Below are 24646 nucleotides of genomic sequence, written 5' to 3'. Positions count from 1 at the left end.
AGAGACGAATCGGATTGTACGGATTATGGATGAGAATTTCACTGATCAGCTCTGACTACAAGAATGAAATTTTCGATTTTTAGAAGGAGCTTTTCGGGGGCAGCGAAGCGGGTCCCCAGGACGGGATGAACGATCGTAAAATGTCCAACGGATCAACCGGCAGCACCAAGCACAAATGGCTCAAAGCTTTTAAAAGCCTAAAAACAAGCTCTCCAGCGGCCTCGCCGGTTCCCGCAGAAAAGTAAGCTTCTTACATGTAGTTTAACGCTGCACGCATAGGATAACGATTATATTACCGAAAATTGCAAGACGTTTTTTTACTCTCTCGGATCTGTAGCGTCTAGGTATATTTAAGGCGAATTTTTCTCCACCCCGAAACCCAATTTTCGGGCTAAATAAAACCTCTGACAGAATAATCGCATAAATATTCATTTCTTTACGTTTAAATTTTATTTTGCCATATGTCGATTTCTGTATCGAGCAGTCGAATTCTAATAGAAACGAATTTTGAGTCTGGATTCTAGATGTCAAGTTTTTATTTCTACTACGTAACTAGTTAGCGAAAAACTAGTTTCACTAGATAAAGTTTGTTTTTTGTAGAAAGCAGAACGATATTTCGAATTTTAAGAAAAATTACCTATTTGCTGTACATAACAATCAAACAAACTTCCAGTTTTGCATTTAAATCGCTTTGATTCAAAAATAATAATCGATGATAAAATGCGAATGTAAAAGAATTGATAAACAAAGTTTAATAATGAATATTTTTCGTACTTATTCTATTTTCGTATGAACTTTCTCGTATCAAACTCCAAATTTAATCTCCCATCATACTCTCGTTAAACCGCCCCTGGTAACGTTATTAACGATAAAGTCCATCATATCTTAGTGAAAACGTTTTCCTTCATCTTCCCTTCGGGCACCCATATTAGCTATAAACAAAAAACTTTAAGACTTATTTATCAACGTAAAAAAGACAAAAACAAACTTTACAAATTATAAATTAAGGCTCAGTTTATTATTCGATGTTTGTCGAAATCGAAATTTGTTTATATCCATAGAAACTCGGAATGTTTTTGTGCTTCTTTAATTTTTTTTTTTTTTTTAATTTGCTGACCCGTGTTATTAGTCAGGATTTAGAGTTTCGTACCATCGTACATTAAAAAAAAAAACAACTTCCCCAACCTGTGTGTACGTAATTCATAAATTATACTCCACCCAATAATGATTAAACCATAATCCGGAGGCTTCGGTGTTTCGCCGTTTTGTTTTCATTTGCTGGAAAATAACGTCAGTCAATGTTTGTGTAATGCTAAACTAACAAAGGGGGAAGCAAGCGATGTATCACGCTGTGTCCACCGTCGTCGCGATGTCCAGGTAATTTATCAACAACCCCCCCCCCCCCCCCCTAAAGTCCGCATATAAACGTCTCTAAGATCTGCAACCCTCTCACAACCCGCCCCTCACCGTTTTTACTGTTATTATATACTCGCAAGCATCCGTTTTTCACAGCACATAATCTATGTACATACATACCTGTATTTTTATACATTTATACCAGCAACGTATGAATGCAAATGGAGCTGAAATTTACACGTATGTTACATTGACAATACAACACGAACACGCAATCGATTCAATGACGGAACAGCAATTTATTAACGATATTTTTCCACCCCTTGATGGCTGATCACAATTTTGCGCTAGATGGAAATGCTGCATTTATTATTTTTCTATTCATCGTCGATATCTTATTATTTTTATCGTCATTTTTTCACGCAATTTTTCGCTGTTCTCACATTGCGCAAAAATGTTACGCCTTACCGTCTGCGGTTTGGCAATCTGTTGGACGAGGCGGGGTTGAAATTCCGATTGTGAAAAGTTACGAGAGCGCGGAATACCGAGTTGTTTGGTGACGAAATTTAAAGTAGAGAAATCAAACTTTGAGGACATATTAAAGTTCCGAAAGTAGGAGAATGAGAAAATTAAAAAATCTGAAAAACCGAAATACCGAATGACCGAAGATTTTCAGTTCTGTGAATTTCTGGCTCGGTGAAATTTCGCCACTTTGATATTCCTTTGTTTTGGATTTTCAACGTTTTTACGTTTTTCTCATTACTTACACCCACTCGTCGAGTAAACATACGCTGTGTGAGTATATTATTAATTTTCGAAATTTTACTCCATCGAAACTCTATTTTTCGGAATTTCGCTACATCGGAACTTTACTTTTCGTAACTTGAATTTTCGAAATCGTGCTTTTCGCAACTTTGAGCCAGTCGGGTTTCCGACCATTCGAAACTTTCTTGTTTCTTAAAAGTTTGATTTCCTTGCTTCAAATTTCGCCACCAAATAATATGAAATTTGGCGCTTTCGGCCCTTTTCGAATTCGGAACTTCAACCCAGCCGTTGTTGAACGCCGCTACTATACGTTATACACACTAATTCGCATTGATTACATAATTATGCTAACGCGGCACACTGATAATGAATGTGAATGTTGCACACCACCTTGCTTTACTCTCCGAATGTAAGTACGGCTCTGTTCTTCTCACAATCCCTGCACTTTTACACCGATCGTATAAAACCAAAAGAATAAAAAACTCAAAAGGAGATGACAGACGACAATTTTTATTTATTTTTTTTATTTTTATCCAAAGCGTGAAAAAATCAACCTAAAATAACGATCTCAACCCGAACCTGTTCGCATCTCTGAATGAACGAGACGAGTCGCCTTTTGAGTTCCGGGAAAATACTGAAAAAGAATTACAAAGCCCCGGAGCGATTATTTGGCAGGATGTCAAGTCTGACTATTACAGTGAAACCATTTCGTTACCCAAATGACCAGGAAAAATTTGGAATCCGAGGGCGGTCACGCTTGGAGAGAATACACTTACCGAAAGATCACACCGTGCGATGCCTGCGGTCAAGTTTTACGAGGCCACAGTCGACAGGGATTCCGATGTCGCGGTTGCAAAACGAACGTCCACGCCGACTGCATAACTTCCGTTCAGCCAGCCACTTGTCCGAGTCTTGGCTCGAAACGAAGCGGCGGAATTCCTCTTCTCCGCAGACAGCGAAGCACCACTTCGCACACCGCCGAGGACACTTCGTCGACTACCGATCACAGTAAGTCCCTCAGATTCGTTCGATCCCGGGACCTTCTTCGTCAATACGGTCGCGTTTCGCCAACTCGCACGCTTCGTTGCTACTTGAGAGAACTGGTTTCGAAAATATTTTTTACGGATTTTTAACACCCGGGTCTTTTTTTTCCAACTTGTTTTTCACCAATTTCATGTATTGTGAAGGAAATTTATGAAAATTTATATAATATCTTCGAACCTTGCGTTATAATTCTATGAAAAAATTAAATTTGAGGTGATTATTTGCAATGTGTTTTTGGTGCAAGTACATTGCCACCGGATGCGTGATGCGCGTGGTTATCGATGGGTAATCGTAACTTTTGAATGAAATGTGGTGAAATAAAGAATCCAACGGGAAATTGAAGCTGAGATATTGGGGAGTAAATAAAGTACCGATAAGCGGCTTAGAAAAATTTAAACCGGATGCTCAAGTCTCTACTGTGGAAAATCGTAATATTACGGTATCGATACGCTACATCTTTTAATATTCTCGTCAGAATAATTAATCCTTATTCAGGGGATTACATAAAAATAGAATGTTCATTAAGTATTATAACCGGACTTGGGGAAAAGGGATTGTAAAATAAATATAAGTTGACGCAAATATTTTTTTTCCAATATCAGTATCAATATTTAATATTCAATCATTTTCTCTTTTTTTTTAAATCAACGGTTTTAACTCTTTCAGTCACACATTTTTTCACTCAATATTTTGACTGGAATTTTGTTACTCCGCGGTTTTCGGGGTCGCTGATCACAAAATCTGAGGTCAGAATTTGGATATATCGTCATATTGGATCCAGCATTTCGGATTTTGGAATTGTTAAATTCAGACTTCGTATTCGTGATCAGCGACCCAAAAAACCCACGATTACCAAAATTCAGGCCAAGATATTGAGTGAAAAAATGTGTGACTGAAATGGCTAGTCAGTTTTGGAAACTTTTGGGGCGGGACTTTTCTTTTCGTTAAAATCACAGTGAACGCATTCTGAATTTAGAGTTGACGATGAGCACCTTCGATTTGTTCATAGTTTCTCTCACTTTTTAACTTGTACGATTCTTTTCCTTACAAAACAAATAAAAATTACAAAAACCCGTGAAACAGAAGTCCAGAGACAGATTTCAGCAGTCGAGCTCCAGAGGCGGTAAAACATGGAGTAAACATGAAATTGCTGGACAATGTTCGTCTCAAAAGTATAATAACAGTAAAAACCGACACAGAAAAGCTCGTCACAATAAGCACGCGAGAACTTTCAGAAGTTGAGGATAGAGGAAAGAATAAATTCCAGATCTAATTATCGGCAGAAAAACGTGTTGTTTCAACGCGGTTACTGTTATAACTACACCTCCAATTACCGTCACTCAGCACTCACTGTCCTCTGTACATGAACACGTGTTGCTTTCGTATCTTTACGACGAGAAGTAACACGAAAGATTCTCAAACTCGCCGGCTTAACGCGTGTGTAAACACTGTCATTGTTGTTGATCGATAAATCCGGTCCAAGACGCGTAAGCGTCGATGGCACGATATAACGTAAACAAGTTTGATAGGTGGGTAAAAAGAGGCTTAAAGAACACTCAAATATACGGCCTATACGCTTGTTGAAATGTAGATACATATCTTGGCAGGCATGATCGAAAACAGAGAAGAAAAATTCGCATCAAATAACGTATCGCAGAAATTTTGAATGTCAAACTCGTCTATGAAATTGATAATCACGTAGTACATGTATAACGCAAAATGAATGACGAATATTAAATTAAAAATCCGTAATAAATTGTACAACAAGTTTTCTCACCTAGTAATATTGCGTAAAATTATTTATAAAGTTGGTACCAAAACTGACCCAATTGATAAAGAAGTTCCCCACATACAATACCGTAGAATGTAAAATAAATCACGTAAATATAAGAATCATTTTCAACGTAACATAACCGATATACCCAAACACATATACGTTTTTGCGAACGACGAACACGAGGAAAATCTGATCCGAGATAAATATGATTACAAGCTCGTGCTCGATGCTATAGATAGAATATTTGACGAGCCGCGTCCCTTTGATGTGTGCAAAGTTTAACCAAGAGACACGGTTGACTGGTGAATTTTGGTAATGAACGGTTTATCCCCTCGTATAGCTTTAGCTAGTATCAAAATCATTGATCCGACGGATGATTTTCCTCGGTTTATTCTTTTTCTCGTTTTTTTTTTTTTAATCTCTCTCTCTCTCTCTCTCTCTCTCTCTCTCTCTCTCTCTCTCTCTCTCTCTGTCTGTCCGTCTACTTCTCGTTCGTTCGTTCGTTCCTCCTCTCTTCTCTTCTCTTCTCTTCTTTTTTTTTTCTTTTTCTTTTATCTCACACACCGTTTCCGTTGGTCCATGGAGAGCGGACGACCACAGCCCAATGATATGCCAATTGATACGCTGATGAAATCCTTTACCCTAACCAAAAACATCTCCTCGGCACCCTTGTGTGCTTGCGTTTGTACCATGGCAGACGTGGACGCGATATACCAGGTGCTGAAGCAGGCTGGGGAGATAAGGGGGAACTCGACGAACTCTCCACCAACACCTCCCACGGCAGATCATCCCCCTTCCGGTGCAGCAGCACCCCTGGCTACGAGGACCTCTTCTTCCCAACCCTGTTCCTCGTCCACCTCTGGTAAGCCACCCCTCTACTAACGATCACTACCAGGGACATGACTCGCCGCTCCGCTGATCGTTGTTGCATACCTTACCTTACGAGCTGTGCAAGCTTTTACGTGTCGTTTTACACATCCGGCATTATCTCACCCGTCCCGAAACTCTGCCAGTGTTCTTTCACTTAATACACCTTAAGCTTGCAACTACGACTGTACAGCTGCATTCGGGGACAATGAATCTGAGACGGATCATTTATTTTTTACACTAGACAGTCACGTTGGCAATACTGAGAAACCTACAGCGCCACGGTCGGCTGAGCGCGAAACAAACTCAATCTCGATAAACGTAACATAACCCGTGACCGTCGAATCTAACCTTAAAATACGTGCCAATCCAACAAGTCATTATCCCCGCGGTATTTTAAGGTTAGATTCGACGGTCACGGGTTATGTTACGTTTATCGAGATTGAGTTAGTTTCGCGCTCGGCCGACCGTGGCGCTGTAGGTTTCTCAGTGTTGCCAACGTAACTGTCTGGTGTAAAAAATTGGCCGTCTCAGATTCATTGTCCCTAAGCGTACCTGACTAGGGGTACCAATCTCCGACTGCTCTGCATTACGTACACACGCACACACGAAACGTGTTTTTTAACGCGTCGTTGAACGAGGTGTGCGACAGCTCTGAATTTGCCGCCATGCTGCCACTTCGTTACGGAACTCTGAACACACTGACGGCTTGAATAACCAATTTGTGTTTTTCACCCTGCAGCCTTGTGTGTAGTGGGTACCTACCTGCGTTATTTTTGTCACCACATACCCCGAAAACCGTAATCACTCATCCGTCTATCAATCCGTACTTTTTTAAGTCTTGTTTTTTTTGTCCAAGCTTGTCCTGCAGGTTTTAACGTACACCTTATTTTTCTCCGGAGTGTTGATATTCGAATGTTTGTTTTTTAAATAACACGCTGTTTGACGCGGACCTTTTACCATTAACTCTGAATCGACATCGAGCTGGTGTCCGATCTGGAAAGCATGGAATAACGGGTCTTAGTTCATACATTGAAGTCAAAATGCCCACACGACATCGGTTCAACGCTCTTTCTACATTTTCTAAACTGGACACTACCTCGTTGTAATTTTTATCTCGCGATTATTACTGCGAATTTTTTTCCTTCCGGACGAATTGAATTTGGCAACGATTACGAGTCGAGTATACTACCAACGTCGACTTGATCTCACGATCAGTGATTTTATCACTTTTACGAAGTGCCGCTGTTGCAGTAACCGCATTTAAACCTGACGCCCGAAATTGCAGCAAAATGAGCAGAAAAATTGTACGATCTTCTTTCTATTTACATCACTGGAGAAAGATTGAAAAGAAACCACATTATGACATGGAATTGTTGATTTTACCAGACGAGATTTGAAGAAGAAAACAGAGGAAAATATGCTTATCGAGATGTGTTCGAACCTTGACGGAAAAGCAATATTTTCTTTTCACATTCGCCCGTCGAAGACAGCTCATCAATTATCCTTTAACGGCTGAGTTATTCACCCGGCGACGGTACGAAAATTGGTCGAAATAGAAGAAGATAAAAAAAAAAAGAAAAAAAAAAGGGTTCCGCTTGTTTCCCTGCAAACGCGCAGACGGTGAGACACAATTCCGTCCCGTTTCCAATTTCGGATCCCCGACAAAAGCTGCGAGACAAGCAAAGCTCTCGCGATCCTTCGACTCGGGATAATTACACGTCGAAAAAAGACACCCCTGACCCGTCTGGCTCTTGTGCGTTTTGCTCCGCGAAGCCAAGTGGAATAGCCAAATCCGGCGGATCTAGCGTTAATAAAGCGTCGCATCCGGACCCTCGAAACATCAAACAGACAGCGAATCCCATGAAACTGATTCCCCTGCCAGTCTAGCGCCGCCTCGGTCTCGTTTTTTATTCAGCTTTCACCCGGGAACTCGCTCCAGAGATTTCTCGATTTACATTCAGGAGCAAGCAATTTTTTCTCGGATGGTACTGTGGTATAAATCCACTTCCTTTGATACGTAAAGCTGTATATTTTCTCTTCGTTGAATTTTCACCCTGCTTACCCGGGATGAAATTTTATACCTTGTTTCGACGCCGAGAAAATTTCGAGGCTTTTTAGCCTTACGTGAGACGCTCTTACAGGGACGGTAACTCAGGTCGATATCTCCGATTTGATTTCTTTTGTAATATGATATAGTATACTAAAAACTAAGCGACACGTATGTTTTTTTTATCTGCCATTGAACACTTCAAGACGATGAAACTACCCTCCGAAGTAAGGGATGTCAACGGGTGATTTGACAGTTTTTTTTTTTTTTAATTGAGATATCACATTTTTCATTTCTCGTTACGAGAAAACTTTGCCACTTGGATTGGTTAAAGAATATTATGTGCACTTGACACGCCTCACTTTTCAGGGTTGTTTCACCACCTTAAAGTGTTTAATGGCATGTAAAAAAATACGTGTCGCTTAGTTTTTATTAGTAGTCTAATGTAACATATTACAAAAGAAATCAAACCGGAGAGATCGACTTGCGATATTCTTCTTCTTTATTAAACAGAGAACTCCTGAGTCAAAAAGACCCTATTTTAATCTCGAAACTGCGCGTAAGGCCCGATTCTGATGTTTGAAGTTCTAACGAGAAACAAAATTGGAACTCATTTGACCCTCGGAAGCCTGAATCTCGATATTCCGGGTTTAGACGTTAATCAATCCTCACGGTTTTCTTTTCTCGAGTCTTACAGACTCGATTTTCCATTAAGTGAGATGTTAGGATCTCTAGGTTAAATATCGATCTAGAATTTTTGAGATCATCGATCTCGATCGAATGAATCAAACTAAGCTGCGAGGATCTCGAGGGTATAAACGAGAGCTAAATTCGATTAGGTTTAATTATAATAGGTTCGAACAAGTTCCGAAACTTCGTTTCGGGTTAACTTACTCAGCCGATAGAGGGTCGAACGATGAACAAGTTTTCGAGTGTTATTCCGTAACAATTTTCCCGCAGCTTCTTCTTCATCATCGGATTATCGATGACGATGTAGCCGGTGCTACGGTTGCAACACTAACAAAAATCGTGTGGAAGATTTACAAGCTGAAGTATGAATATAACCACAAGTTTGAATATTAAAACCACTCACGCGATTTTAGGAGGAGCAAGGATAACGAGAATAAACAAGTAAATTAACGAACAAACAAACAAACAAACAAACATAAACAAAGATATGCAGAAGAATATTGACGAGATTCGATTGGCTAGGGCGGGGTAGCGGAGGATCAACTTCAGGCACTCGACCCTTCGGACAGCCTCTGGTTCTGATGGCTCGAGGGCCAGCGAATCAATCCACTTCGTCCTCGCTGCAACTTAGGCGTAAATCGACCACGCGAAAATCCACGAAACGCCGATGATTTGCGTTTCCGATTCACACCTTTGTTAATTAATTTTTTGACCATTTTTTTTTTTTTTTTTCTTCATTTGTTTCGTTCATTTGCCTTGTTTCCAACAGCGAGAGTGCGGCTTCGAATTATATACGCACTTTTGCCTGTAGTATGTGCGCATAATAATTTCCCCTCCCCCCTTTCGAAGATTGTTTATCCATCTGCGATAAAAATTAATTCTGCGCAAACGATCCGACGGTAAAACTTTGTCAATTAGACTTCTGATCCTTTTCCACTTCCGATTTTATTTACATACCCCGTACATTTTTTTTTTATCTCGTCGAGTTTGCTGAGGAAAGTCGAATAAAAAATTAATCTACAACCGCACCGCGAGGAAGCGAACAAACGAAAGAGGAAGAAAAATTTATATCAGGATCCTACAAAGATCGGTAATACTCGTCAAAGAATTGTCTTTCTCTCTCTCTCTCTCTCTCTCTCTCACTCTCTCCCTCTCTCTCTTTATAATTGAATGTAAATTGAATCGCTTGAAAGGCGCATGCTACAGATCGATAGAAGGAAAGAAATATCTGTGTTGAATTCTAAGACATGAAATACCGTTTACTACTGTTACCTCAATAATTAAGCGATGTATATAATGTAAATAATAATGATAATAGAAATAATAAAAAAAACTTTATTTTCTTCAAGTATCGTACGAATATCGGTGTGTCTTATTTCCAAATTTACGTACGCGTTACGTACGTACCTACCTATGTGTATAATTTATATATGTATAATGTATGTTCGTATGTATTGCGAGTCGTGTCCCAGCTCTCTTGGTATATCCTCGTTGTGCGCACGCGTATTATTGTGATGGAATTGTGAATGTTTGTTATTACATCTGTACGTCGTTGCCAATTTTTATCCCCGTATTTTTATATACACTATATGTATTATGTATGTTTCTATAATAATCCAACGATCTCGTTGAAAAATCAACGCTTCGATAGCGGGCCCTTGTTTCGCTCGCTGTGGCTGGATGTATATCATGCAATATATGTATACGATACGTGATGCGATATTACAAAAAAGAGAACAGGAAGAAAAAAAAAAAAAAGAAAGAAAAAAATGGGAAAAAGACAAAAACAGTAATTATACATCGCAGTCTTATAATTTCAACAATTTTTATACCCTCGTTGATTATTTCCAGAGTATTTTAAAACTAGAGAATTAAAATCGAATCTCCTTACTTTGGTACTATTCTTTTAATTCCCACTCCGTTTCAATACCAGAATCGTTTTTTTTTTTTTTTTTTGTTTTTTAAAGAACGATATTCTCATTCGTCATCACGACCGATCATCATTTGTCACGCGACAATAACTGTTTCCTCCCCCTGCGTATAAAGAGAAATGAAAAATAAGCAAACACCGAAAAAATAAAAAAACACACGCACACACACACACACACACACACAAGTATAAGAAAAGCAATAACAATAATTCGGTGGAGTTTCTCGACGAGACGAGAATCGCGCCGATACGAACGTTGAGCGATTACAGATAATGCTAATTGAATTGATATGATGAAAAATGAAGCGCCCCACAGTCCACAACGTCGGAGGGAGCGGCTTAATTTACGGATGAAGAGTTTGAGCCTGGATTCGCCGGAAGGTTCGGCTCACACGCGTCAGCGTCCTCGAGATTACTATGCAACTGGTCCGAGGGAATCTACGCCCCCGCGGTTATCCGACAGCGGTGGCACCAGCCGGTTATGTATGTATTTCACCGGATGATTGAATAATTTACACAACAAAGCCCGTGCCTTGATTAAAATCGCAGGGATTAACCCAGAGTTCGGCGGTTATACGCGAAATACGTTACGTAGCCGCAACTTTGCGGAAAAACCGGCGTCTCGTTGGCCCCGATAAATCTGATCCACAAGGGGATATTCCGTCTCGTTTCACCCGATCGCCTGTAATCGGTACAAAAGTTCACCGACGCCGATTTTTTTTTTTTTTTTGTATCTCGACTGCGTCACCGCAAAGAAAAAAGTGGAGATTGACGCGTGTCTCTGTTTTTCGAACAGCGCAAGTCTTGTGTTTTTACTTAATTATTTTCAATGTTTATGCAGCTTTTTTTAACTTTAAATGTTTATACTTTTCGAACAATTATTCGAACAACGAATTTGTCGTTGGATTGAAACTTTTTAAAGGAAATTTTTAACCGTAGAATTTTTAGATTTTCACGTTTTGACGAACGTATCGTTTTTCCTGAATTCGACCGATTGTAGTGAAGATTTTGTTTCAAATGAAATTCTGGAATTAAAATTCTTTTCGATGTTACAGGAACAATCGAAAGTATTTCACTAAAATTGACGAAAATTTGTGAATAACAGAAAATTTTCGTCTGTGTGATTTTTTTCTTCTCTATCTTTAGCCTGTGCCAAAGTTTTTTTACTAAACATTTTCATTGACTTTCATCAAATTCTTTTCAATTTTTCTGCTGTAGTTAATTCGAGTTAATAACGGGACGAGTTGAGTGAAAAAATGTCGAATATATGAAAGGTGCCGCAATTCGGGTACGTTTGATGTTTCTCGACTGGATCTGAAAATCTCTTTAAATTCTGTTATTGAAAAGATGTGAGTTTTTTCATTTCCCCCGAAGCTCGGTACATTACGACACAATGGTTAAAATTCGTTAAAAAAGTTTCTATTTTCGAAATTGCTGAAAAACAAAATAATTCGTAAAGCCACCAGAGATGGTCTAATTAAAAATCGTTACAACACGTCATCGCTTTTTTCATCGGTAATATCTAGAAGAAAAACGGAGGAACAGATCGGTGTCGGTGAATTAAACGGAGGGCGAAAAACTCTGTCTAAATTTTCATAAAATTCTAGCGCCCTGCAGTCCTAGCCAAGGACACGGGGGTCACAAGCTTCTAAGAAGCACAATTCGGATGTCAAGCATGGAGCTTCCGGACGATATCGAGAAGTCCTATTCCTCGGCGAGTACTTCCCCGTGCCCCTCCCCGCACGCGGGGAACGCGAATCATCTGAATCCTTTTCCACCAGGAAAGCGTGTCCTGCCGCCGAACAACCTCTACGTTGTTCTCTACAACTTCAACGCTCGTCATCGGGACGAATTGGATCTGAAGTAAGTGCATAAATGGATCGAGAGGAGCGTAATCAAGGGGATCGGAGGGGGGGGGGGGGGGTTGGTGAGGGTGTTAATTGCTCCGTACCGCCTGGAAAGCGAAATCGAATGATTTTATACCGCGAACACTCTCTTCCTAATCACGTTTCAGGGCCGGTTACAAAGTCACCGTTATAGACAAGTCCGATCCCGACTGGTGGAAAGGCAAATGTCTAGGTGGAAGAGCCGGCTATTTTCCAAGCGCCTATGTCATGCGCGTAGAATCTGGCCAAAGGACGCTTCAGGTCACCCGGAATCTTCAGCTAGCCGATCAGACGACTCTGCTCAGAGATCAGGTGAATTTTCATTGTTTTTTTTTAACGGTTCTTTAAGCACAGTGTTCCGCTTGTTAAACCGGATGAAGAAGAAGAAGACGAGGCCGGTTGACTAGATTCTTGAAATTTTTTTAATCCGATGTAGATGTCCGCCCGAAGTGTTAAAAAGCGACTTCTCGTGCATATCTTCATATGCACTGCCCCTATTTCTGGACTGTCCATGATCGTATAGATCTTCGGAGGTCGTAGAGACGGAGACATCAAGTCTTTCTATGTTTCAAATTGTGCATCGCATTCAATGTATACAAAACTAGTTCACAGCGATTCTGAATCACGGATAAAAATACATCGTGCAACGCGGAGGTCGTTCCGTGCCAAATCATTTGCATATTCAGGCTGGTTTAGCTAGCTATTCGGGAATCCTCCATGAAATTAACAGCCCTTGAGTTTCGAAATTGAAGTATTTCCCAAGATGGATCGTTAATGCCTCGTCAATTGTTTGTATGATTGCTTGTATTTTTTGTTTTGAACTTGTAGAAGACTAGTTTGGTAATAGTGAAAAAGAAATATGAAAGGAAAAATAATTAGAAAATAATTCACCCTGGTAAACGTTTCGATTTAAAAAAATTAGAGGCAAGGCAGGCAACTTCAGGGCGGTCTTCAGAAACTGTTCTATGAAAGAGCGTGCCGTGATTTAAAAAATGACACTTTTGTCGGAGGGTGAAGAATTCTGACTAGGAAAATTTCGGGAGCCCCGAAGGAACTTGACGGTACCTATAAATTTATATTTATGGAATATTAAAAACCGCGTGTTTGCTTCCCTCGCTGTTTCGAACAGATCGTGATCCAGATCGGGGAGGAGGTGGATGGCGTGGCGATGGTGAGATGCGCGTCGAACGTGAACACGACGGAGAGCCTGAGCAAGGAGACGGAGCCCCGGTTAAAGGAGACCCTGTGCCCTCTTAAGTACCTGCAGGAAGTGTGACCCCCGCCTCCACAGCGGAGTTTCCGTTTCATATCGCAGCAGCGATCGAGCGTTCCGAATTCTAGCGGAGGTGAGGCGGGTCTTCAAACGCCCTCTTCAGCCTCGGAGAAGTATTACGACTGTCTTCAGTGCGGCGAAGAGTGTCGACACGCTGGAAACGCGAGTCCGAATTTACCGAGCGCAGCGCCGCCAACGGCGAAGCCGGCGAACGAAGAGCGTCAGCCGGCCGTTTTCCTCCCGAGAAAACTTCCGCAGACTCCGGCGAAGAAGCGTTCGTCCTTGGCGCGGCCCGTCCGCGTTCACGACGCCTTCGTCCAGCCGAAAATCGCGGTCAGCTACTGCCAGAAGCCCCTGGAACGCGCTTCCAGCAACCTAGACGATTTCGACAGCAGCGCCACCTTCCAGTGGCCTCAACGCATACGCCTCGATGACGCCATGATCGACTACTCGCTACCTTACGCTCGGACCAACAAAGGTGGCAGGCGAAATTTCAAGGATACCGATAAGCTGCTCAAGCTCATTAGCGTCAACAACGTGGACCAAGATTTAGATAGCGTTAAAGGATGTTCCCTCATGTAGTTGCAGCTAGCTAATTGGCTGAAGATCCCGTGTCCGGCTGTTAATGGTAGACGGATCCTCGGTTTGTTTATACTTTCGGATCGTTCTTACGGAGACAAAATGGCTCAACGATTTTGGCAGACTGAATTACCGACCGCGCATGCATAAGATTATTAAAATTTATTGATCGGTAATTGTTTCGTCCATGGTACAAGGAAATAAGGTGTGTTCTTGAGAACGTGACCCTACATCATGTCATTTTGAGCACTATTTTCAAAATCTATAGAACAACTGTTCATTCTCACGTTCACGGAATCTTATTTTATGGTGGAAATAATATTCAAATATTAAATAATCGGTTACAGAGGTTATGTTGTACTTTTTACGACAGAAAAGGAATTTTTGTCGTGACATCGTGACATCCTTTTATACTACGCATCTCCGTTTGGAGCACACCTTGTTCCTTTACATCATTGTTTCGTCTATTAGGTAGAGGAGCCAACTTATGCGAAACGAGGCACGAGATGCCAAACTCCCGCATCATGTGTCGAACTGAAATTATATCGTTCTCAAGATTCGAATCAATACTTGAATTAACTATTCCAGGTCTGCTTACCGCAAGAACATCGCACAACCTAAATAAGCTTAACAAGCGGAATTTTTCAGCTGAAGTTTAAGTTGGCTAGTCTGCACGAAGACAACAAAATTCGCGCATGCGCGGTCGGACGATCGATCTGCCAAGTTTCACCATTTTCTCTCGATACAAGTGTGTACTGTCATTGTTGGAGTGAACTTTTTATAGGAGATTATATATAAAATATATATCGTACCTGTCCTCTATCCCATGAATGACGTCGCAGACGTGCTCGGTTTCTCAATCGCTCACTGCAGTTTGCGATTCCACATGAGGAACTTTTATTCTTTTAGATCAAAATATTGAGTCACGATATCGATCGTAATTCAGAGTTTTTGAACTCTGCCAAATTTTTCTTGGAAAAAATTTGATAGCTAGAGTACATTTTTCGTCATCAATCAGATGGTCTCTTTTTTTGAGAGAATATCTTAAATTCATTCTCACTTTCATCGTACTTGCGATATTGAATCTTCCGAGACGAAAGATTGTCATCGTAGTTCCTCAGTGGTCTAATTTTTTAGAATATCGAGTTGAACACCAGTACAAATGGCAAAATAAATGCAACATGAAATGTAGAACAGGGTGATGCTTGAAGTGAGCTGAAAGATCAGCGTATGTCGCCACGTCTTCTTTATATGTTTTTAATCCGCACCCTATCACTACCTTAATCTTGATGTTTCAAGAGCACCCTGAATCAACTTGCACTATTGTTGTGTACAAATTATAAAGACACGACGTCAATATTTGTTTGCGAAAAAGTCGTCCGGTACAGTCAAACATTTTTTTCAAAACTGGATATGTAATCTAAAATTTCGTGTGTGAATTGGGTAAAACTTTTGTACCGTATGTTTTTACCTTGGAATTTTCTGTTCTCGTTTTAGCCACCCCGATATAGCAATTGCAGAAGAATATTGTCAGCGTAATGTAAAATCGATATCCTGCATAGATGAAAATTTCAGTATAAATATTTGATATAAATAATATTACATATATACATATATGTACCCACAAGATATCGGTATTATATACAGATGAAATGATGTAACGCGTGCCCTTTCCTTGTTGAACCATACAATATATTATATAACGCGTATGATAAAGTATATTTTAAGTGTATAAGTACTCTCAACAAAAACAAAAGAAAAAAAAATATTAAAAAAATTAAAAAAACCTGCCCAGTATTTTTTAAGTATTAAATGCAAGAGCAAAGTTGTTTATGTAATATCGTTGTGCCCTTCATCTGTTAGATAATTGATATATTATACATATATCAGTATATTATATTATAATGTTTGAACAGTTATGAAACTATGGATTGCGTGCCTATCAAAGATTTGGAATAATTTGAAAATGAAAGAAGAAGTACGCGATGAGGAAAGATGAATTTTACCGCGTTCCGTGAAATATGGGTAAAAGTGGAAAGTAACGAAAAAAAATTTTAATAAAAAAACAGATTTGAAAGTAAATGAAAGAAACGAGACAGGTTTTCCGAACTGTTATTGTGATGTTAATAATCTATACCTATGAATGTATCTTTAAACCCTACGTGAAGCGAATGGGTAGAAATGTTGGTGCTGCGTTTGAAATCTTTGATTGTGCACGCTTTGTGGCGTGGAATATAGAGAAACGTGTGTTTATTCGAGTTATAGACTGCACGTAATATATATATATATATATACTATCTAAATTATATACACGTATACACTGAGTATATACGCTCATGTTATAGGAAAGTCGAAGTAAAAATAAGAAGAAAAAAAAAAGAACATGAGAATAACAAAAACAAAAAATATACCACCGCACCGAAATTAATTAAGAAGCAATTTTCTATTTTAATTTAATTTAACTTTAGTAGAAAAAAAAAAAAAAAAACTATCATAATCATTTACTTGTTATCAGTTTTCCTATTTCTCGCACGTTTCATTAATCGAGCTATAAATACATACCGATGTTTGTTAAATTTGCAACACAATCAATAGACGGAAATAAATGAAAGAAAACGATTTTCGCGCATGGATAACGATTAAAAAAATTATAATCGAAGAACGTGCGTAAGTTACAAAGTATGTAGGTATAGAAATCAATCAAGCATTTAATACACAGTCTAGAATCTAGATAATAAGATATAGTATAGGTCCTGAATACCATCCCGAATTTTTAATAAACTAGAACACAATTAATTGTAATCGATCCTACACTGTGTAGTAGTCTTTACCTGCAGTACCTCAAAATGGAAAAGTAGTCTTTTTTTTCATGCCCAAGTTTTCATTGTGTCGCTGAAAATCTTGTAGACGCGTGAAATTTCACGCGTCGTAGCGCGTCTTGTTTGATTTATATTTCAAGGAGAAGGGAAGAAAAAAAAGAAAAAATTATGTTCAATAGAAGTCAAGTTCTACACACTTCTACGCAAAATATAATAGAATTTTTTATAGCTAATCTTCTACCAAATTTGTAATACACGAGAAGAAGAACAAGAATGGAAAAGAAAACTGTGTCAAGTAGAGACAAAAATAATACTGCAGGCAATAAAGTAACGAGAATAATATCCACAACAAATTTTAGCAAAATTCTCCAACAATTTTTCACTGCTTTGTATTACTTTGCAGGTTTTGTATAATTATGTATAACGTTATAATTTCTGAATAACTTTATTTCGACAAATAATAACCATTATATAGATTCGTCTTCGATGGTAAAAATAAAAAATAAACCATTGATTTATCCTTTGCTCGTTGCCGTAAATTATTCCCGAAATTTCTCTCGTCCACAATATATGAACTTGTTGAAATCGCATCTTTTTGCGTACGTTCATCGATCCCAATCCTAAATCGATGAAAATTTCTATAAAAAAAGGAACAAGAGAAAGGAAAACAGTGGTAGTTTCGTCAATTAAAGGGGACAAAAAATTGCAAGACAAATAACGTAGAACATTCGTACAGATTTTACTTATATGCACAAGAAAAGAAAAGTCACCTGTAAAGTTTGCGACGTCTTTTCAAAGCTTACACATCATATATCATTACACCATATACATCAATAAACGGGTAAAAATTTTAAACTGAAATTATAATTTGGCAAATTCGAAGAACATAACGGAGAAACAAGACAATCGAACGCTTAATTGTGCCGTTCACTGGCCCCAAATTCCGCTTTACAACTTGTACTTGGCTGCACGGGTAATCGGGAACTTGTCACCGGTGCAAACGCCTCTGAAATCGTCTAGGGAAAGATCGACGATCGCGACTCCACCGAGGCCCTTTGCCTTCACGTAGTTCGCCTTGTTTCCGGCAGTGTCCGGGTCCTCGTATCCGACCCAAATGCCGTCGGCGCCGGTCGCATCGTTATACGACTGGTAGGCGTAGCTTCCGTACTTCTTCGAGGGATCGCTAACCCGGCGTAAAATTGTGCCGAGCGTTGTCTCTGTGAGCCGAGTGCAGACCTCCGTGTAGGACAGGAGACCGGGTGTCAAAGTTTGCGGTCCTTCTGCTCCAGGGCCGTCCACGTCCAGTGGAGGCACTCCGGATATCTGGCTGTCAGCAGTCAGCTTCCAGGTGCGGGCGAAAGTCGGAATCCCGACGATGATTTTACTTCCTGGAGTGCCGTGCTCGAGCCAGTACCTGGAGACGTATGGTTGGTTAGATACCGAGAGGATATTGTGAGGATTGGAAGATAGAGCGTTCCATTGCGCATACGCGAACCTTTTATGCAGGCTGGCCAACTCAAGTTTCAGCGGTGAAACGTAACACCGCGGCTTATGGAGGTTGTGTAGTTGGAATAGTCGAAAGGTTGATGTTAACGATTAAGGAAAGTGTCACAAACTTTAACTTTGGTTACGTACCGAGATGTAGGAATTGGAAGTTTGAGTATCCGATTGCGCATGCGCGAACCTTTTATGCAAGTTGGCCAACTCAAGTTTCAGCGGTGAAACGTTACAATGCGGCTTACGGAGGTTGTGTAGTTGAAATGGTCAAAAGGTTGATGTTAACGATTCGGGAAAGTGTCACAAACTTCAATTTTCAACTGGCTGGAATTACGTTATTTCAATTCGCCATTCAACGCGGGAATATTTTACACCGCATGATTCGTTTCTGCAAGATGGCTCTCCTGCTTTGCAGACGAAAATGTTGCGCCTGCGCAGTCGGTCTTTCAACCTGCTGATTTTCACAGTTTCTTCTCGCTATTCGAATCTGGGAGTAGGTTGAAGTGTTCGAAAACATGGACACTTTGGTCGGTTTGCAAATGCGGTAGATCGAAATCCTGCAGATTTCAGTTTCTCTCTTTCTTCCATTTTTTTTAATGATCCAACGATTGTTATCTCTGACACTTACCTCACTTGACCGTCGATGTTTTCATCGAAAGCGCGTCCGTAGCTTTCGTAAATCGGGGCAGGGTAGTCTGCGTCCTTGGGGTTGCGGTCTGGAGTCTTCTGGTCGAAGGCGAAGAGATGTACCGCTTCGATGTTGGGAGTCAGAGCTCGAGCGTCGTAGTAGACTGGAAAGTAAATGATTTTCGATGTACCAATGGATATTATATAATTATGTCTGCATGCCAGTACCCAAACCTCGGTGTCACAAACTTAAAGAAAAATAAACCGACCAAGGCAGCAGCATAAAAATCCTAGAATTCATGATCCGGACGGTCAGTAATACGCTGAATCAACTTACTGGAGGAGTTCACGTGGGGCAGGACGGTTATGGTGAGGTCCTTGTTATTCCTCTGTCTGAGGAGGTTCTTGATGTCTCGTACCAGGATGGTGAACCCGTCACGGTGGTCCTGCTCCCTCTCGTCCTTGAACTTGCCATAACCGAAGACCTTCTTGACACTGTGAGCAATGCTGCTGAAGAATCCACGCTTCTTCTTGACCTTGACCTCGGGGAACTGCCACGCCAGATCCACACCGTCGAAGTCGTAATCGGTCAAAAGACGTCCGACAGAGTTGACGAACTTGGCTCTGGTCTCGCTCGTCTCGGTCTTAAAATCGAACCGTAAATATCGTAAATACGAAGAAGATAAAACAAAAGAGTCGACTAATCGGCTTACTCTATTCTCCACTCACCACGACGAGGTACTTGTGGGTCTCTTCATAGGGGTCATCGTTTCCACCAATGCTAAGGTAGACCTTGAGGTCAGGGAAGGTCCTCTTGAACTGAGTAACCGTTCGGAAGAAGGCGTAACCGGCTCCAGTGTCGATGTTTGGATGGAGAGGTGTGGCTTCGTAGGTCTCGGCGTTGATGCCAGCGTATCCGTAGACCAGGTGGGTGCAGAGTGACAGTGCCGGGCGCAGATCTTCTATTTGGAACTTAGCCGGACCTGAAAAACACGCACGAATTATTCGAGCCTTCGGGATATTCAACGTGTACGTTGTAACTCTTGAAAAGTCATCGATTCTACCTTGGCGTTCGAAAGAGGTCGAGTTCCAGAAACAAACAACCTTGTCGTGGGTGTGCTGAACGGCAAATGTGGCGACGCACAGCGTCGCCAAAACTCCTACAGTGATCAGCTTCATTTCGCAATCTGTAAAAAAGAATCATTTCTTTATCCAGTGCTTTCATAATTTGCTTGGAACTATCACTTTCTTCTTTCTCATACACTTATTGCTCTATAGTGAAGAACAGTTTTCGAGTTCGAAAGTTATTCCATACAGCATTAAATGAAAGAAATTTGATGAGGCTGCATTCTATTCCAATCTACTTTGTTAGCTTGAATTAATTAATAATTGTCAGTCGAGCGATAGCGTTTCTCTTCCGAAATCGACTATTAAAGTCGAACGTTCCTACAGATTATCTCCGGAGATCATTCGCAGTACGATACATCTTTAATTGAACGTTTGGTTATTGAAAGTTTGTGAAAAATTGACCGATTGTCTCGAATTCAACGCTCTTAAACGAAGAATTGTGATTATTCCACACGAGGATCGACCGTCTTTGGAAATTGCGGTGGTTTCACAAACCGTAGTATAACTTTCGAACTTGAATAAACTCTTAAGCACAATGATGGAAGGAAAAACTGGACTTACCTTGCCCGCGAAGAGACGTGGACTGGCTAGACTTACCAGAGCGAGCAACCAGCGAAGGCTTCGAAACTTCGCCTTGGTCCCAGCGACTAGTCAGTGGTGGGGTTGACTATAATTACGTCATCGTTCAATCCGTACGCTACACACATGAATCGGCGAGACTCTGTTACATGTGCACAGAGATTATGGATGCTCACTATTCAGGGACGCCTTTGTGCGTTGTATTATGGGGGTTTACACCTAGCGAATCCTTAATTCTCAAAGACCCAGGACTTCTCAAGGAAAATCTTCCGAAGCTAATCATACCACGCCAATTCAACGCACAGTCTTTCAAAATATGAACAACCATCTTAAGCCCGTCTTTGATTTTTTCCCTCATGAAGCTGCAGGACGTGGTAAAAGCTGAAGCAGTCACGGACCGAGAAATGGGATCACTTGGATCTTCCGATCTCTCGGTAACTCTTAGGAATTAGGCGCAACAAGTAAGCCATTTTTTGACAAACGTTTCAATTCGACTGATTGTGAATTGGACTGAGACATTATCCTTGTCCTCGATCAGGGTGTGAGTAAAACAGTGTTTGCACGTATATATGACTGAATCGATTGTTCTGTCGGAATTTATTGTTATTGCGTCCAACCCAGTTCGTCGATTATCTACTGTTCGACTGACCCGACTTCCAGTTTTCACGTTGTAAAGGGCAGAGTGCAAAAATACGATTTCACAGGCAAGTAGAGCATGGAGTCGATGTAGGTTGTTGACGAGTTTTAAGCGTTCATATCTCTGCTGGATTGAATTACAAAATCGACATTTAGCCTGTTTTCTTCTTGCATATCCAATTCTCGGAAATAAATCAAAATCTAATTTTTCCAACTGGGTATAACCCCTCAGACTAAAATTATCCTCGTTAGCAGGAGACCGGTGAAATGTAATCGCACCGTGTCAACAGCCTGCGGGTAAATAAGCGTAAACACCTACAGCAATCAACGCATTAGTTTCAAACAATGCGTCGAGCCTTGGCAATGGGGTTTAGACTTTGTTCTGTGTAGCGAATACGTGACGCCCCAACTAATTGTTTGAAGCTGGAAAACAAAGTTTGGTGACATGAGCGAGCAGGCGAAAATTTGTCAGGGCAATGTTATCATTATGACTGTTACTGTTTCGTACATACACTCGTAGGTTTTACGTAGGTGCACGGTTCGAAATAGAATGGTTAACAGGTTTGAAGAGGCGATTTTTTTCAAACTCTTACTTTCCTCTTGGAGAATATGGACGGGTTTGGATTATTAAAGGCTCAAATTCGAGTGGTGAAAGTTGCGGGAATAACAGCCGAAAGTTGTTGTTGAATGTTCTGACTGGGAAGAGAGACGATAACAATTAGAGATTTTTCAGAGGTCATCATCGGAGCTTCGATAATTGCATTGAAGTTTTTGGCTTCTGTTGAGATAGTGGAAACGAGTTTCTCGAAACTTAATTTTTAGCGCCCAAGGCCAATCGTGATCCGCATTTCGATTCGAGATAACACGATGGTTTGTTTCTTGAGATCGTCAGTTCTTCTTCTCCGCAATCTGAAGCTTAGCCGAAAATTCTACTCGCGTAACTGACGCAGGTGACCGTTTTCCTGATAAGCCTCCAAATCTCGGTTTCGCCCTCCGTCCTAAACCAACTTCAGATCTTCGTCACCTCTGGGGACAATGCGACGTGACTGTGCGATGTGAAACTTTGGAGAAGAGGGAAAGAAGCAACAGAAAAAGAAACTTGAACCATTCCTTTATACGTAACGACGAGTACCGAAGTCAGAATCCCCGATTCTTGGTAACCTGAACCATTCGTCATGACCGTAAATCGTTGATAATACGAAGGCAAATTAAAGCTATGAGATTGGAGGAAGAGCGAAGGCGGAGACCAGTTTAACAATTTAAATCTACGTCTACAATACGCTTGTATCACTTATAGTATCTCTTGTGCGTAGCAAGGTAAGTAGTTCAATTTGGCACGGTCAAACCACTGATCCATCCGGTTATGTGACCTCAGACAAGATTAAACTGTCAGAATTACCTCGTTACGATCCTCACTCGCTTGTTTTGCACGGCCCAGCGTATTTTGTCAGGCATAAAAAATAATAGTCTGCAATAACTTACAATGAGTAACCGCGATATTTTCAATGTAATACACGTGTCGCAAAGAAGTTCGAACTGTCCGTGAAGTACTCTGTTTACTGTCGTCAATAACGACGCAAGAAATAGAAGAAAAAAACTAACAATCAAACAAGACCCGACATTCGAACCTGATGATTCACCGCAGTCGATATTGGATATCCAAAAACTTTGAAGAAAACAAGATTTCCTGATTCTCGATCAGACACGACCGCTTATGCGGTTTTCGGAAACGATCACGTCTTGTGCCAATAAATCTTTGACAATGGAAAGGCGAGAAATGAGCGGGGAAGAACGCGGCGTACAAGTTTGCATATTTTGCACTCGTTCAAACTCCAAGGTGAGCGAAACGTGCCAAGCTTGTCAATACCGGTCGGTCTTTTCTCGCCTCTGTACGTTAAACTGATCGTACATCGATGATCAGTCGTGCTTCGAGGGAGAGAAGAAAGGTCAGAGAAATCTGCAACAGCCTCTAAATTCAGTCGAGATCTCATTCTCACCTGGCAGCCATCATCACGTATCTTCATAGACGGCACAGATTTTTTATTTTCTAATTTGCGGATTCAGAAATAAAAGAGTTCTGATTCATTCCTGCGAGAAGAACTTTCTTCAATGGTTCCCAATATGGAGATTAAAATCGTGACTTTTCAAGAGGAATGGTACCTGTTTAAGTACGATGCTTAATCTTGTACGAAGAGGCATCGAATCAAGTACACAACTGTTTCACGCCTCGCAAACATTGTTGCGAAGTGTACAGAAGTTTGGTACAGGGTCGTGGTTTTTGACACTGTTACAGAGTTGCGATAACCAATCGCGTCCCAAGGTTTCAAAGTTGAACTTTGCTCAGGAAACTAATATTAGGTACTCAAAATACAAGAAGTTAAAGCTTCAAAATCCCAACGCAAAAAAATTCGACTTTACAAGTATCCTCGGTTTGTAGGTTGAAAAAATTTCTCGCATGACGCCCGGCTGAAGTTGGGTAAACATTAAACGGCGACGAGATGAAAGTCGACGTACCTACGACGGGCTGTGCAAATATTTAGAGGATATCTTCTAGGCAGACGCGTTGGTGACAGAGGGTGGAAAGCTTGCAGACATGCGAAATCTTCAAAATCCGCATCGGCTTTGCCTCGTCACCAGCAAAGCCGGGAGCCCAGCTCCGTCTACCTTATCTCGTTTCCCCAGTCGGTATGCATAACAAATATATTCCTTGACCTTTTTTTACAGAGAGCTGGGAACAGAGCCGATCAAACACACTGACTGCAGGCTGTGCTCCGCATTTTTCTGTTATACGTTCTCTGTACCGCGGATACAAAGGTTAACCAGATCAAGCGTGGATATATTCTTTGACGGTCGTGGTTTTATTTTACGTTTGTTCGGCGAATCCGCATTTTCGACGAAGCCATGGCCTGGCAAATGGAAGCGTTTCGGAGTATTCCGAAGGCCTGAAATCGGCAGTAAAATTAAAACGAAATGGAAATTTCTCGACGAATGTTTCGATTCTCGGAGTTGTTTACCAGATCTTGTTAACCTGTTGGCTCGATCCCCGATTGACACAGCTGATAGTGGCGTTCACGGTTCAAACGATGCGAGATAGTAGCGAATTATCTCCTTCGGGAAACTCTCTCTCTCTGCATGTGGTAACA

At 40.8% G+C, this 24646-nt stretch overlaps 2 protein-coding genes and 1 long non-coding RNA gene across 12 annotated transcripts in view; 2 read left to right on the top strand and 1 right to left on the bottom strand.

The window, feature by feature from the left end:
- LOC124303369 (uncharacterized) overlaps window positions 1-17677 on the top strand; it is a 41077-nt gene extending 23400 nt beyond the window's left edge. For 7 of the 10 annotated variants that reach the window (XM_046760489.1, XM_046760495.1, XM_046760485.1 and 4 more), the window contains 8 exons: window positions 84-241; window positions 1327-1377; window positions 2849-3129; window positions 5640-5804; window positions 10786-10962; window positions 12087-12342; window positions 12494-12677; window positions 13495-17677. In XM_046760489.1, coding sequence (XP_046616445.1) covers window positions 84-241; window positions 1327-1377; window positions 2849-3129; window positions 5640-5804; window positions 10786-10962; window positions 12087-12342; window positions 12494-12677; window positions 13495-13641 — 1419 coding nt within the window. In that variant the 3' untranslated portion in view covers window positions 13642-17677. The remainder of the gene's footprint in view (window positions 1-83; window positions 242-1326; window positions 1378-2848; window positions 3130-5639; window positions 5805-10785; window positions 10963-12086; window positions 12343-12493; window positions 12678-13494) is intronic. The other 3 variants (XM_046760492.1, XM_046760491.1, XM_046760493.1) reach the window with 3 other exon arrangements.
- Window positions 17678-17882: 205 nt separating this feature from the next.
- Window positions 17883-20974, bottom strand: LOC124303371 (chitinase-like protein Idgf4). Its single transcript, XM_046760499.1, has 6 exons — window positions 20850-20974; window positions 20225-20347; window positions 19890-20143; window positions 19498-19804; window positions 19162-19324; window positions 17883-18450 (listed from the first exon to the last, which is right to left on the bottom strand). Exons 2-6 carry the CDS (start codon window positions 20337-20339, stop codon window positions 17985-17987), a joined length of 1305 nt encoding a protein of 434 aa, XP_046616455.1. The 5' UTR covers window positions 20340-20347; window positions 20850-20974; the 3' UTR covers window positions 17883-17984.
- LOC124303372 (uncharacterized) lies at window positions 18522-18940 on the top strand. Its single transcript, XR_006907907.1, has 2 exons — window positions 18522-18593; window positions 18783-18940. It is a non-coding gene; the product is annotated as an uncharacterized LOC124303372 (long non-coding RNA).
- Window positions 20975-24646: the final 3672 nt, after the last annotated feature.

Source organism: Neodiprion virginianus, chromosome 4 (assembly GCF_021901495.1).
Source record: "Neodiprion virginianus isolate iyNeoVirg1 chromosome 4, iyNeoVirg1.1, whole genome shotgun sequence".
NCBI classification, from domain to species: domain Eukaryota; kingdom Metazoa; phylum Arthropoda; class Insecta; order Hymenoptera; family Diprionidae; genus Neodiprion; species Neodiprion virginianus.
Note: the sequence above shows the minus strand (reverse complement) of the source record. Positions and strands in the feature narration are given on the sequence as shown.